This window comes from Melozone crissalis, unplaced genomic scaffold (assembly GCF_028551555.1).
Source record: "Melozone crissalis strain CALT ecotype California unplaced genomic scaffold, PUWL_Pcris_2 ptg000016l_1, whole genome shotgun sequence".
Lineage (NCBI taxonomy): Eukaryota > Metazoa > Chordata > Aves > Passeriformes > Passerellidae > Melozone > Melozone crissalis.
In genome coordinates this window covers 347,796-361,869 of record NW_026535794.1, presented here as the reverse complement: position 1 = coordinate 361,869, position 14,074 = coordinate 347,796, and the positions used below count along the sequence as shown (strand labels likewise).

Below are 14,074 nucleotides of genomic sequence, written 5' to 3'. Positions count from 1 at the left end.
AGAGCCCCCTGCCAGGGGAGCCTGCTCCGAGCAGTCCCTGGGGGGCTACCGAGCTGGGGCCCCCCCGCTGCCTTCAACTAATAAAGAGACTGGACTTTGCACACTTTTCACCAGTTTTATTGGAAAGTTCCCCTTTCCCTAACACCCCCCTCCTCCAGGCCCAGGCCCTGGGAACAGCCCCCTGTGCACACCCGCTCCCGGCCCTGCACAGATTCTCCACCACAGCCCCCTGGGATCCTGGAGGGGCCAGGCCCAGTGCCATGGCCCAGCAGCCGTGCTGGGGACACAGGGACAGCCCCCAGTGCCCCGGCTGGGCCATGCTGGGGACACAGGGACAGCCCTGGTGCCCACGCCAGGCCCAGCAGCAGCAACAGACCAGGCTGAGGTGGCAGAGCCGGGGCAGGGGGGCCATGAGGGACCTTCCCCAGTAACTCCCCCCACCCCCGGCACCCCCCAAGTCACACCCTGGCCCCCCATAACGGCAATAAATAATCTCACACTCCCCCAGCCCCACAGCAGGAGCAGTGCCCACGGCCTGGCCCCACAGCCTGGCTCCCCAAGATGGGGAGCATCTCCATATCCCCCGACCCCCCGGGATGGGGGGCAGCTCCGTATCCCCCGGCACAGGGGAAGGGGCTGGCAGCACCCACCTGGCCCCCCACACCCCCCGGATCCGTCCCTCAGAAGCGCAGCTCCCTCAGCTTCTGCCGCAGGTAGTGCTTGGCCTCCTCGATGCCACTCACCTTCTCCAGCTCCGTGTAGGGCAGCTGTGAGGGGACAGGGACCATGTCAGAGCAGTGACAGCATGCCTGGCCCCACCTGTATCCCCAGTATCTCCAGCCCCCAGCCCCACTCAGCCTTCTGTGCTGGTGGGAGGAAGAACCAGGACGCAGATCCCTCCCTGGAGGAGGAGGGCACAGACAGAAGTATGGACAATAGCAGGGCAAGCGCAGACAATGCCCAGCTGCTGGCTCGTCCAGCCTGAGCTCAGCCCTGGACAGGTGCTGTAGGCACACAGAGGGAGGAACTCAATCCTCACGCCACCCTCAAGCCCCTGCCAGCACCCTCCATGGAAGCTGACAGGGGACTGGGGGGCTGCAGCGAGTCTAACAGCCCTGAGGGGACTGGGGGGCTGCAAACCCTGAAACCTGCGGGTCCAACAGCCCTGAGGGCACCAGCAGCACTCACAGAGCAGGACTGAGGGTCATTGGGACCCATGCTCCAGCCACTGGCAGCACACAGGAAGAATAAAGGTTCCGAGGGCTGGAGGCCCTCAACCCACAGGTTTTCACCTGAAAAAAGAAGGCTCTGGGGAGACCCTTTAGAGCCCCTTCCAGTGCCTAAAGGGGCTCCAAGAGAGCTGGAGAGGGACTTAGGTCAACAGCCTGGAGAGACAAAACAATGGGGAATGGCTTCCCACTGCCAGAGGGCAGGGCTGGATGGGATACTGGGAAGGAATTCCTGGCTGGAGGGTGGGCAGGCCCTGGCACAGGTGCCCAGAGCAGCTGTGGCTGTCCCTGGAAGTGTCCCAGGCCAGGTTGGACACTGGGGTTTGGAGCAGCCTGGGACAGCTGAAGGTGTTCCTGCCCGTGGCAGGGGCTGGCACTGGATGGCCTTTAAGGTCCCTTCAGCTGGGTCCCTGCTGTGCCTTCTGCAGGAGGGACACTGACAGCCCTGGCCAGCCCAGCCCAGCCCTAACACCAGCTCAAGGGAGAGCTGGCCCTGCTCCCAGCCCAGCTACACTGCTCTCAGGTGATTCCTCAGCAGTCATAGGACTCTGGAGCTCTGCACAAACACGAAGCTCTGGGCTGCTAGGCTCTAGGACGAGGAGGGAGCTGCGGCTGGCACAGCCTGGCGGCAGCACGGAGTGAAACTTTGGGAATGGCTGTGGGATGGCACGGTGGAGGCACTGCTGCAATCCTGGTCCTCTCTGCAGTGCAAGAGTGAACAGGACAGAGGGCTCCTTTCCAGTGCCGTTCTCCTCAGAAAGACATCCTCAGGCTAAAACCACCCACAGAGAAGCACGTGGGAGCTGCACATCCTAAACCAACACCTGGAGTTTGCCAAAGGAGCTGCACACCTGAGGGCTCTCCCAGCCCCAGCACTCGGCAGGGAACACCTGGGGCTGGAACAGGGCGGGCAGGGCTCTGGCACAGGTGGTGACCCAATCTCCTTCCTGCCCCTCGGCACACGGGATCACAGGTCACCACACGTGGGCCCGTGTGTGTCCCCCCCACCTGATTCTACCCCGAGGCCCCACACCCAAAGCTGCCCCTGTGGCTGCGTCTGCCAGCCTGGGCTGAACACCCTCCCCTTCCCCTTCCCCTCACTCAGGTCAGGTCTTAGCGCACAGGACAAACTGTCCCTTGTCTCTGCTTTCCATCAGGGCTGGTGTCACCCACCAGCTGCATGGAAAAAGTCCTGCATGGGGTGGGGGAGGGCGAGGAGACATGAGGATGAGTCATCCCTGCTTCCTCTCACAGGGACAGGAGTGTTTACACTGGGGATGCCAGGCCCATCCTTGCAGGGGGATGCCAGCGCCCAGCCCATCACCCACCGCGTGCCCTGGCCCCGAGGAGGCGGGTACAGCCCCCTTACCTGCACCAGACAGTATCCCAGCAGCCGCAGGTGCCGGTCCCGCATGGCCCGGGAGCCCACCAGGATGTCGGAGTTCTGGCAGTAGTGCCACTTGTCATTGACCGACAGCACCACCCTGCACAGGGGACAGCACGGAGGGCGGCGTCAGCCCACAGTGCCACCCCACCCACGGACCCTGCTCCCCAGCACCGTGGCAGCTCAAGGGCAGCACCCAGCTGAGCCCAGACCCTGCTGGTGGCAGGCACAGCTGTATGCAGCACCCAGTGCAGTGGGGACTGGGTCTGTGTGTGCCCCCTGGCACCGGGCAGGAAGGGGCCAGGGCTGAGTGTCTCATCGGGCAGGAGCCAGGGCAGTGCCAGGGTGGCTGTGCTGCTGGAGGGGACCAGGGCCAGGGCAGTGCCAGGGTGGCTGTGCTGCTGGAACAGACCAGAGTCAGGGCAGTGCCAGGGGGGCTGTGCTGCTGGAAGGGAGCAGGGCCAGGGCTGTGCCAGGGTGGCTGCGCTGTGGGAAGGGAGCAGAGCCAGGGCAGTGCCAGGGGGGCTGTGGGAAGGGAGCAGGGCCAGGGCAGTGCCAGGGGGGCTGTGCTGCTGGAACAGACCAGAGTCAGGGCAGTGCCAGGGTGGCTGTGCTGCTGGAAGGGAGCAGGGCCAGGGCTGTGCCAGGGTGGCTGTGCTGCAGGAGGGGATCAGGGCAGTGCCAGGGGGGCTGTGGGAAGGGAGCAGAGCCAGGGCAGTGCCAGGGTGGCTGTGCTGCTGGAGGGGACCAGGGACACGCGCGGGGTGTGGCCCTGCCCGTACCTCTGGATCTCCTCGGCTCCCTGCGGCCCTTCCTGGGGGCCCCGCTTGGGGCTGGGCCGGCACGGCGAGGGCGGGGGCGCGGCGTCCTCGCTGGCCGGGGGGCTGCGCTCCTCGGGCTGCTCCTGGGCCTGCTCCCCCTGGAAGCAGCCGCGCTCCTGGCCGGGGCAGCCGGCCGCCTCCTCCTCCTCCTCCAGGATTTTGCCGATGGGGAACTGGAAGAGGGAGGCGGCGGAGGCGCGCGGGGAGCAGTCGGGGGTGCCGGGCGGCGGCGCCGAGAGGCACTCGGAGGGGCTGCTGAGCGCGGAGCTGCCCGGGCTGGCCAGGGAGGGTTCCTTGCTCAGCCCGCAGTAATAGTCCGAGGGGGGCTGGAAGCAGGGCCCCCCCGGGGCCGGGCACAGCGCCGGCAGGAACCGCCCGGCCCGGCCGCCCTCCCGGGGGCCCGGGGGGCTGCTGGGCGCCTCCGCAGCAAACGGGGCAAAGTCCTGCAAATCTGAGGTGAGGGCGAGCACGCTGGAGCGCAGGGACATGGTGACGGGGGATGTGGCTGGGGGCGCCCTGGAAGCTGCTGGAACGCGGGAGAGAGGCAGCACCGTGCCTGAGCGGTTGATCCACAGCAGGAAGTCTGCGGGAGAGAGAACAGGGATCGGCTACTGATGGGATACGGCTCGGGAACTCTGCGCCCCAGCTGGGACTCTGAGCCAGCAAACAGAGACAGGGGAACCCCCGTTCTGCAGCGGGAGCTTTGTCCCAAAGGCAGTGTCACAGGACAGGCAGTGACAAAGCAGCCAGAGCTCATTCTGCCCCACAGGAGCTCCCACCCCCAGCCCCCCGATGCCACTGGCAGCCCACAGCCCGGGGGTTACCTGTGCAGTACCCAGGGGGCAGCACCTCGTCCTGCCGGTAGCATTCCTCCCCCACCAGCTGCCGCAGGGCCTCGGCCACCAGCCCCTTGTAGCTGCAAGGAGGGGACAGTCAGGGGGGCACTGCAGGGGCTGGCATGTGTCCCCAGAACTGTTGGTGCTGAGTACATCAACGTGGAGATGGGAACCCCCAGGAGTGGGACACCCAGGCCTGGAGTTTTGGGCTCAGCTGTTGGGAGTCAAGAGGGGACGGGCTCCAGTTCCTTTTGCAGGAAAGCTCCTCACAGTATTGGGACACCAAAAGCCCCCAAAAGGGCTGCCCAGCCCTGGCACCGCTGCCCAGGGCAGGGGGGAGTCCCCATCTCTGAGCCATGTGGATGTGGCACTTGGGGACAGGTCAGTGGTGGCCTTAGCAGTGCTGGGGGACAGGTGGGCTTAGAGGCTAGGTGACCCAGCATTGTTATGACATCTTCGTCCAGATGTGCAGCCCCTTCATGCAAACACCCTTCCTCCTCCTCTGCCCAGGTCCTGCTGGGGAAATGGGGTGTGCAGGATGCATTTCCATCAAGCGATTTTTTGCTCTCCTCATTGTGATTCTGAAAGCCTTCATCCATATGCCAGTCTTCTGACCTCCTGTACATCCTGCTTCCAGCAGGTGGTACCCCCGACATGCGTGGGGTGCGGTGAGGCTGGCGTGGCACAGAGAGGGCATTGACTGCAAGAATGCCTTGGGAAGGGAGCCTCTGCACCCAGCCTCTACCCCCTGCTGTTGGTATCTCTGGCTGGATTTGGAGACCCTTCCAAACCAGCTCTCCCTGTATGAATATCACCTCTTCTCCACTGAGGTCTCCGAGGCGTTCCCAACCCAAACAATTCTGCAATTCTAAATAATGCTGTGATTTTACCCCACAGGCTTTGCAGCTGCCGTAGGGGCCTCCATCCCGGCACCCTGCGGGATGCTGCCAGAGCAGGTGACAGAGCAGGCTCCCCCAGCCCCTCACCTGTACTTTCTGTTGGCCTCGTCGGCGGTCAGGGCGTGCTCGAACATGAGCACGCGGTAGCGCGGGTCCAGCCGGGGGCCGCTGTACTCGCGGAACTCCAGCTCCACGGCCGCGTCCAGCAGCGACAGGTACCGGCGCACGATCAGCGCGTACGGGCTGCCTGCGGGGAGGGGGGCATGGAGACTATGGGCACCGAGGCTACCACGGGCACCCCCTGCCCAGCCCTGCCCCAGCAGAGTACGGGCTGCCTGCGGAGCAGGGTGTGCATAGAGACCACGGGCACCAAGGGCACCACGGGCACCCCCTGCCCAGCCCTGCCCCAGCAGAGTACGGGCTGCCTGCGGGGCGGGGTGTGCATGGAGACCATGGGCACCACGGGCACCCCCTGCCCAGCCCTGCCCCAGCAGAGTACGGGCTGCCTGCGGGGCGGGGTGTGCATGGAGACCATGGGCACCAAGGGCACCCCCTGCCCAGCCCTGCCCCAGCAGAGTACGGGCTGCCTGCGGGGCGGGGTGTGCATGGAGACCATGGGAATCATGGGCACCCCTGCCCAGCCCTGCCCCAGCAGCGTACGGGCTGCCTGCGGGGCGGGGTGTGCATGGAGACCATGGGCATCACGGGCACCCCCTGCCCTGCCCTGCCCCAGCAGTGTACGGGCTGCCTGCGGAGCGGGGTGTGCATGGAGACCATGGGCATCACGGGCACCCCCTGCCCTGCCCTGCCCCAGCAGTGTACGGGCTGCCTGCGGAGCGGGGTGTGCATGGAGACCGCGCCACGGGAACCCCCACCCAGCCGTGCCCCAGGAGCGTAGGGGCTGCCTGTTGGGCAGGGTGTGCATGGAGATCACACCACAGGCACCATGGGCACCCCCTGCCCAGCCGTGCCACCAGGGAGCACCCCTACCCCAGCTGGGGCTCTGCCAGCCGGGAGCACCCGCATGGAGCCCATGCCACGGGCACCCCCTGCCCAGCAGTACCACTGGGGACTGCCCTCACCCCAGCTGGGAGCACCCCAGCAATGGCCCCACGTACTCATGACATTGGTGATGAAGCCTGGGGAGAAGACCTGGTGCAGGACGGTCTGCGGGAAGTGGCTGAGCTGGAACATGGACATGAGGATGTTGACGGTGGCCAGGGGGGAGCTGCCGGCCTTCTGCTCCAGGATGGCCTCCAGCTTGGGGAAGAGCTCGCCGTGGTTCGAGGGGCGGTAGTTCATCCGGCTGAAGGGAAACACCAACTTCTGGATCACCTGTGGCAAGAGAGGCGTGTGGGGCTGGGCTGGGACAAGGGACAGGTCGGGGCCACCTGCCCGGTGCCATGAAGAGACAGATGCTCAGAACCCGCCGGGACTGGGGCACGGCCCCTGGCTCCCTGGAATGCCCCTTCACGATGGAGAAGGGCCGTGGCTGCTGTGCCCAGGCGTGCCCACAGACGGAGGGGAGCGCTCACCTTGCTGTCGAGCTGCTCGCCGCGCTTCAGCAGGAAGTTGGCGATGGTGTCGAGCAGGCGCGGCTCACGCAGCCGGTGCCGTGCCACGTACTTGGCGATGAGGGCCATGGTGTAGGGGGTCAGGTTCTCCGCCTTCCGGGGCAGCCACTCTGCGAGCCAACACAGCGGGGAGGCCGTCACAGGGCCAGCTCTGTCCCCAGCCCAGGTCCTCTGCAGCCACCACAACCTGGGCAGCTGGGAGCACAGGACCGGACAGGAGGGCCAGTCTCAAAAACCTCAAAAGCCAGGCAGCTCCTAAAACCCTCAGGTATGTGTCAGGTGAGAGGCTGACACAGATTCCTGTCACACACAGCCAGAAGGCACAGATGAAGCACAGCCGGAATGTGCACAAGTGGGGCCTTCTGCAAAACCCCACCAAAACTCTGCTGTGCCCAGCCTGGAGGCACTGTGGGAAAACAGCCCCTGAAGGAAAGAGGGGTTCCCAGTCCCTCCCAGGCCCTAGAGGAACGGGGGGCTCCCAGCCTGTCAAAGGGCTGGGCTGTCAGTGACAAGGGTGGCCATGACACAGGGCTCCTTCTGCTCCACTTCTGGGGCTCAGCAGGGCCCCAGCTGAGGCTGCACCACCCGAACACGTCTAGGGCCAGGCTGGAGGCTGCCCCCCACCCGGCCAGAGGCCCCCACGTCCCCTGGCTGACCAGAGCCCTGCACCCCCAATGAGGGGGCAGCGCCGGACCCCCCCGGGCGCCCCTCACCTGCCATGCTGCGAATGAAGCGCTCCTGCCGGTTCTCGTAGAAGAGCTGGGAGCTGAAGATGGCCTCCAGGGCCTTGTTGTTGGCCTCCTGGGCACACAGGGCCAGCATCTCGTCCAGCAGCGCCAGCTCGTGCTCCCTCATGGCGCTCACCTGGCCCAGCGTGTGCCGCACCAGGCGCAGGATCTTGCGGTTGTTGATGAGCTGCTGGTCGGAGGCCGCGTGGCCCTGCAGCGCCTGCGCCCGCAGCCGGTAGTAGGAGAGCAGCAGGAACAGGGTCTGGGGGTGCCGCTCCTTCTCCAGGTGCCGCTCCAGGCTGCTGAGGCACGACTCCACCAGTGGGTGCGGGCTGGAGGGGTGCAGCCGCATCACGCTGCTGAACACCATCGACACATCCTTCTGGTTGAAGCGGCCCAGGCGGCTGCGGGACTCGTCCTCCAGCACCCGCACCAGCGGCGACTCCCCGGGCAGCCCTGCGGGGGAACGGGCACGGGCACGGCTCAGATCTGGGCATGGGATGGCATGGATCAGATCCTGGCATGGGTCAGACCCCAGCACGGGATGGCATGGATCAGATCCGGGCATGGGTCAGATCTGGGCATGGCTCAGATCAGGGCACAGCTCGGATCCCAGCATGGCTCAGATCAGGGCACGGGATGGCATGGATCAGATCCTGGCACGGCTCAGAGCAGGGCACGGCATGGCATGGATCAGATCCTGGCACGGGTCAGACCCCAGCACGGCTCAGATCAGGGCACGGCTCGGATCCCGGCACGGCTCAGATCTGGGTATGGGTCAGATCCCGGCACGGCTCGGATCCCGGCACGGCTCACACCTGGGCACAGCTCGGATCCTGGCACGGCTCAGCCCCACGGCACAAGGGCCTCACAGCTCAGGCAGGAGGCCACTGCCACGACTGGACGGATGTGCTGGGTCAGTGCCCAAACCGAGCAGGGGAAGGGAGGGGAAGGCAAAGCACGGGCACAACATCAGAGCATCCGCACCACGGCAAACACTGCGGGGAGCTGTGGGTCATTCCCACCCGTCCCACTGCAATGGGAGCACTGCAGCTCACCTGCAGTGGCAAGGTTCATTTCCGAAGTCTCAGACATCTCAAAGACAAGGAATTCATAGAATCCCAAAATCTCAGGCTGTTTTGGTTTGGAAGGAACCTTAAATCCCACTCAGTTCCACACCTCTGCCATGGGCAGGGACACTTCCACTAGACCAGGTTGCTCCAACCTGGAGCACTGGAGCACTTCCAGGGGCTCTGGGCACTCAAAAAACTCACATCAAAAAGTTCATTAAAAAAAGTTGTGGTTGGAAAACAACTGTGCCATCCCATGTGACAAAACTAAACCCTGTTTGTTCCAGCAGAGACTAATCCTTTGGCTTTTTTGACCTTCTCCTGTTTCCCAGCTCAGCTTTGGCTTGTGCTAAAGACCTGGCTCCCAGGGAAACACTTCCCTGTAGCTCAGGCCGTGTTATCCAGGCCTGGGCACAGGCTCAGTGCCTCGGCTGTCAGGAGGGATCTCCTCAGCAGAGGCAAGGAGCACTGGGGGGGCCTGGAGTTCCCCATCACGGCAGGATTTGGGCGGGCTCGGGCCGCAGGGCAGCGCAGGGCCAGTCACTGCGGGTTATTGTTAATCAGAACTCAGCTGGGGGAACGAGCGGAATTGGTCTGAGCAGCCGCTTTGTTCCACGAAAAGGCCTCAAAGGAGAGCTGGAGTTTGCGTTAATGAGGGACAAGGGGGCAGAGCAAGGTGGGGGGCCCAGCACGGGGAGCCTGGCGAGGGCAGGCAGCCCCGCTCAGCGTCAACAAACAGCCGGCGCCGCCGCCCGGGACCGCGGGCAGGGCTCGGGTTACTGCCTCAAGCACCGGCCCCGGCCCAGGGCTGCGGGGAACGGGAACGGGATGGGGGAGCCAGGCAAGGAGGGCAGGCACCCGCCAGATCGCCGAATCCTGGAATTGTTTGGGTTGGAAGGGACCTTAGGGATCATCCAGTTACAACCTCCTGCCGTGACCAGGGACACCTTCCACCAGACCAGGCTGCTCCAAGCCCCTGGCCTTGAACACCTCTAGGGATGGGGCAGCAACAGCTCCTCTGAGCAACTCGTGCCAGGGCCTCCCCACCCTCGCAGGGAAGAATTCCTACCCAATATCCCATCCAACCCTGCCCTCTGGCTGTGGGAAACCATTCCCCCTCGTCCTGCCTCTCCAGGCCCTTGTCCCAAGTCCCTCTCCAGCTCTCAGAGCATCTCTGTGGCCTCCTCTGGGCTCGCTTCATGGCTGCCTGCTGGTGGGTTTCAGAGCAGGAAGCAGCACTGCAGGTAGGGCCTCACCTGAGTGGGACAGAGGGGAAGATTCCCCCTCCTGCCCTGCTGTCCCCTCCTCTTTGGATGTGGATCCCACCCCCTTGCTTGCAGCAGAACTTGCAGGGTCACCCTGGCCCAGAGACGGAGGAGCCTCTGGGATGCAGCCTTCCCTGGGACACAGCCTCCCCAGCTCAGCAGCACGCCAAGGAAGCTGCACAGGAACCCAAATACCTCAAACCCTCTCTCGCACACAGCAACACCTGGTGCTATGGGGCCTGTGCCCTCCGAGAGTGCAGCCAAACCCATGGTGTCCCCCATTGGTGCTCGGGTGGTTCCTGGTTTTCAGGGCCTGGAACTCAAGCTGGAGCTAGACACGGCCCAGGAGACGCTGACACACGCGCCGCCAAGCAGAGCTGCCCAGCACCAGCCTCCTGGCCAGGCAGGGACACTCAGTCCTCCTGCCCTGGAGGAGCAGAGCATCGCTGCCGCGCTGAGCCCCCTGCCCAGAGCCCCAAGGGTCACAGCCCCGCGTGCCCCGGACCCAGCGGTGCCCAGGGCCCGGGCTGGCCCCGCGGCAGTGCCGCGCTCCCCACCCTGCGTGCGCCACCCCGGGAGCTCACCCAGCGCGGCCGCCGCGTACAGGCAGTTGACGATGCTGAAGTTGTCGAACTTGGCGCAGCCGCTGACGATGGCCTGGCACAGCACGTGGAACTCGGGCTGCTCCAGCACCTGCCCCGCGGGCCCGCGCCCGTCCCCGGCCCCCGTGGGCGGCCCCGGCTGCTGCTGCAGGAGCTGCCCCAGCTTGTGCAGCGCTATGGGGTAGTGGCTGGCCGACACCTTGCCCGGGTTCTGCGTGACCCAGCGCAGCACCTCGCCCACGCTGCGCGAGCGCTCGATCAGCCGCTTCATGGTGAAGAAGGTGTCGTAGCTCATCTTCTCGTGGATGAAGTTCCAGCTCTTCCTCTTGCCGTGGACCCGGCCTCGGCCGCCGTCCGGGTGCACGGCGGGCAGCAGCCCATGGCCGTAGGGGTCCAGGGGCAGCAGCAGCCGCGGCCTGGCCTTGCCGGCGCAGCAGCAGGCGGGGAACATCGCGGCACCGCGGCGCTCACGGGCAGCCGGGCCCCGCGGGCCCGCCCGGGTCAGAGCGCGGAGCCATGGGCACAGCAGCGGGCACAGCATGGCGGGGGCGGCGCGGCGCGGGGGGCTCCGCGGCTCCGGAGGACCCTGCGGGACAGAGCGGCGGGGCCGTGACGGGGAGACCGGCGGGACGGCCGGGCCGGCGGGGGGCACGGGCGGCCGCGGGCACTCCCCCCACCCACCCACCGGGATCCCCGCCCCCGCGACTCCCCGGCACCGGGCCCGCCGCCCTGTTTGGGCCCGCATCCCGCCCGGCCCCGCGGTGCCGGGACCTCCCGCCCGCCCGGTGTCCCCCGCCCCTCTCCCGGGCATACCCTGACCTCCACCGGCACCGGGCCCGCCCCGGTCCCCCCGGCGGGACTCCCTGCCACCCCCACCCGGCCCGGCCGTACATGGCGCTGGCGGCCGCTCGCTCCCGCCGCCACCGCCGCCGCTCAGCGCCGCCGGGACACGGACCCGGCCCGGGAGCGCAGCCCCGCCGCCATCTTCCTGCGGCCCCGCCCCACGCGCGGCACTTCCGGGGCGGGGCCGGCGCGCGCTGCATGCAAATCAGCGCCGCGTCCCCGCCAATGAGCGAGAGCTCCGCTGAGCGCGGGGCCGGGCCGCCGGCGCAGGCGCGCTGCGGCCCTGCGGAGCGCGTGGCGGGAGGAGCCGGGCCCCACCCCCCGAAGCCCCGCCCCGATCCCGGAGCCCCGCCCCCAGCCCGGTCACACCGGGCGCCGCCACCCCTCCGACCCGCGGCGCAGCACAGCCGGGACGCCACGGCCGCTCACAGTCTGTCCGCTTTAATCGGAACGGCGGTGGGGGGTGGCACCCCCAACACAGCCTCGGGACCCCGGCACAGTGGGGAGTGCAGCCACCCCCGGCACCGGGGCCGCCGGGGGGCACTGAGCTCCTCCGGCACAGGGACCTCAGGAGCGCCTCCCGCCGGCACCAGGACCCTCGGCACGCCAGGGCTCATGTCCCTCCCCAGGCACCGGGACCCGGGAGCAGCCCCCGGGAGGGGCGAGGCCGCATTCCCACGAGGAGAAGCTCCGCGGGCACGGACACCGGCTCGGGCAGGACCGCACCCGAGGAGCTTCTGCACGCGGAGCGGCTGGGGGGATGCTCCATGCAGGGACAGGGGGCAGCGGGGCCCCCCCGAGGTAGCTGAGCCCCCACTCCCGCCACAGCCCCTGTGTGCAGACAGGGCGTGGGCGGGCACCTGGGCCCGCGGGGGACACAGTCCGAGGCCAGCCCCCCTTCAGGGGCAGGGCAGGCCCCACGTGCCCCCGATATGCTGTGGGCCGAATGCAGAGCCCTCCACGTCCCAGGCAGGCTGGGCAGGCCCTGAGGGTCCCGCGTGTCCTCGGTGCGGGTGCGGCCGCGCTATCTGCGGTACATGGCGAAGGCCACGAAGGTGACGAGCAGGGTGAGGCCGGCCAGGCAGGTGGTGGCGGTAGCGGTGAAGACGTGCCGGTGCTGCAGCTGCAGGTACCAGAGCAGGGCCAGCAGCAGCACGAAGAGCGGCAGCGCCAGGCTGCCCACGCCCAGCGCGGCGGGCGCGGGGCTGCGGGGGCCGGGGCTGCCGGGGGCCGTGGCGGCCGCGCTGGGCGGCGACAGGTGGCAGTGCAGGACGCTCAGGTGGCCCAGGTGCAGCCCCGCCAGGCTCTGGGTGTCGTCACGCAGCAGCTGTCCCTGGTAGATCAAGCGCACCTGCTGCTCCTGCCCCGGGAAGTAGGTCCTGCAGGAGACAGGGACAGCGGTCACACCGCTGACGGGACAGGCCCTGTGACCCACCTCCTGTGCCCACCCCGAGCTCTCACCCACCCGCACAGCTGAGCCTGTGTGTCCCCATCAGCCGCCCGGAGTGTCACCTGCCAGCTCAGTTTCTTCATCCACATCCTATGGGTGTGCCCACCCAGACCCCCACCGTGCCTTGCACACCTGACCCCACACACCTGTGCCTGTCACCTGCCGGGACAGTCCCCTCTGCCAACGCACCCACCGTGACCCTCCCGCCCTGCCCTGCCCACACACCCGAGCGTGCCTTTGCCCATCAGCGACCCCAGGTGTCCCCTGCGAGCCTGGGCTGTCCCGCGGCCCCGCCAGGGACGGCCACGGCTACCCGGGCACAGGGACCCCGGCACAGCCACCCGGGCACGGGCCGCTCGTCCCGGGACAGCGCTGTCCCCTGCCGGGTGCTGCGGGGAGGGGCCCGGGACCCTGCCCGCACGCCCTCACCTCTTGAGCGCACCGACGGTGTCCCCGGGGCGCACCCGCGCCAGGCGCTCCGTGTCGTTCAGGAACTTGAGCCGCAGCACCAGCGTGGGCTCGGCGGGGCCCTCGGCGGTGGCCGCGGGAGGGCTCCGGTGCCGCAGCCCCTCCGCCTCATCGGAGGCCGCCGCTCCCTCGGCCGGGGCCGGGGGAGGGGTCGCGGCCGGGTTGGGGGTCGAGGTCTTGCGCTCGGCGGGGGCCGTGCTCGGGGCCGCCTCAGCCGGCGGCGCCGCGGGCTCGGGGGCGCGCGTGGAGGCCCAGGCGAGCCCCAGCACGGCGGCCGCCAGCAGCAGCGCGAACAGCACCGTCACCTCATCGCCGACGCCCTCGATGAGCGCCATGGCGGCGGCAGGATCGGGAGCGCACCGGGAGAGGGCAGCGGGCGGGCGCGGCCTCAGCCCGCGGGGCCGCGGGGAACCGGGGCCACGGCCGCACCGGGCCGAGCTCGGGCCGCCATCGCGCCGCTTCCGGCCGGGCGCGGGGGGCCATGGGACACGTAGTCCTGGCTGTAGGCGCCATGACAGGGCGCGGCCGCCGCGCGGGGCACGCCGGGAGCTGTAGTCCCGGCCCGGTGGAGGCGCGGCCAGGGCAATCCCAGTTATTCCCAGTGTGATCCCAGCTCCTCCTGGACACTCCCGGTACTACTCCAGTAACCGCAGTGTGTTTCCACACAGTCCCAGTGGCGTCAGTTCTCCCCAGCATGGGCCCAGGTGCTCCAAATATGATCTCCGTTGCTGCCAGTATGGTTTCAGTTGCTCCTAGCGTAATTCTAATTTACCCAGTTAACCCCAGTATGATGCCATTTGTCCCCAGTGTAGTTCCAGTTGCTACCAGTCACCCCCAGTATGGCTCCAGTCACTCCCAGGTTTAAATTCCTGTGGCTGTGTCGCTTGGGAACATGGGCAGTGGTG

At 67.6% G+C, this 14,074-nt stretch overlaps 2 protein-coding genes across 2 annotated transcripts; both read right to left on the bottom strand.

The window, feature by feature from the left end:
* Positions 1-478: 478 nt before the first annotated feature.
* Positions 479-10,908, bottom strand: FASTK (Fas activated serine/threonine kinase). The gene is made up of 9 exons (XM_054273913.1): positions 10,391-10,908; positions 7,457-7,927; positions 6,705-6,853; positions 6,288-6,504; positions 5,257-5,416; positions 4,259-4,350; positions 3,396-4,017; positions 2,599-2,713; positions 479-767 (listed from the first exon to the last, which is right to left on the bottom strand). Exons 1-9 carry the CDS (start codon positions 10,857-10,859, stop codon positions 681-683), a joined length of 2,382 nt encoding a protein of 793 aa, XP_054129888.1. The 5' UTR covers positions 10,860-10,908; the 3' UTR covers positions 479-680.
* Positions 10,909-11,676: 768 nt separating this feature from the next.
* TMUB1 (transmembrane and ubiquitin like domain containing 1) lies at positions 11,677-13,504 on the bottom strand. Its single transcript, XM_054273915.1, has 2 exons — positions 13,131-13,504; positions 11,677-12,630 (listed from the first exon to the last, which is right to left on the bottom strand). The coding sequence occupies exons 1-2, from the start codon at positions 13,502-13,504 to the stop codon at positions 12,276-12,278; spliced, it is 729 nt and encodes a 242-aa protein (XP_054129890.1). The 3' UTR covers positions 11,677-12,275.
* Positions 13,505-14,074: the final 570 nt, after the last annotated feature.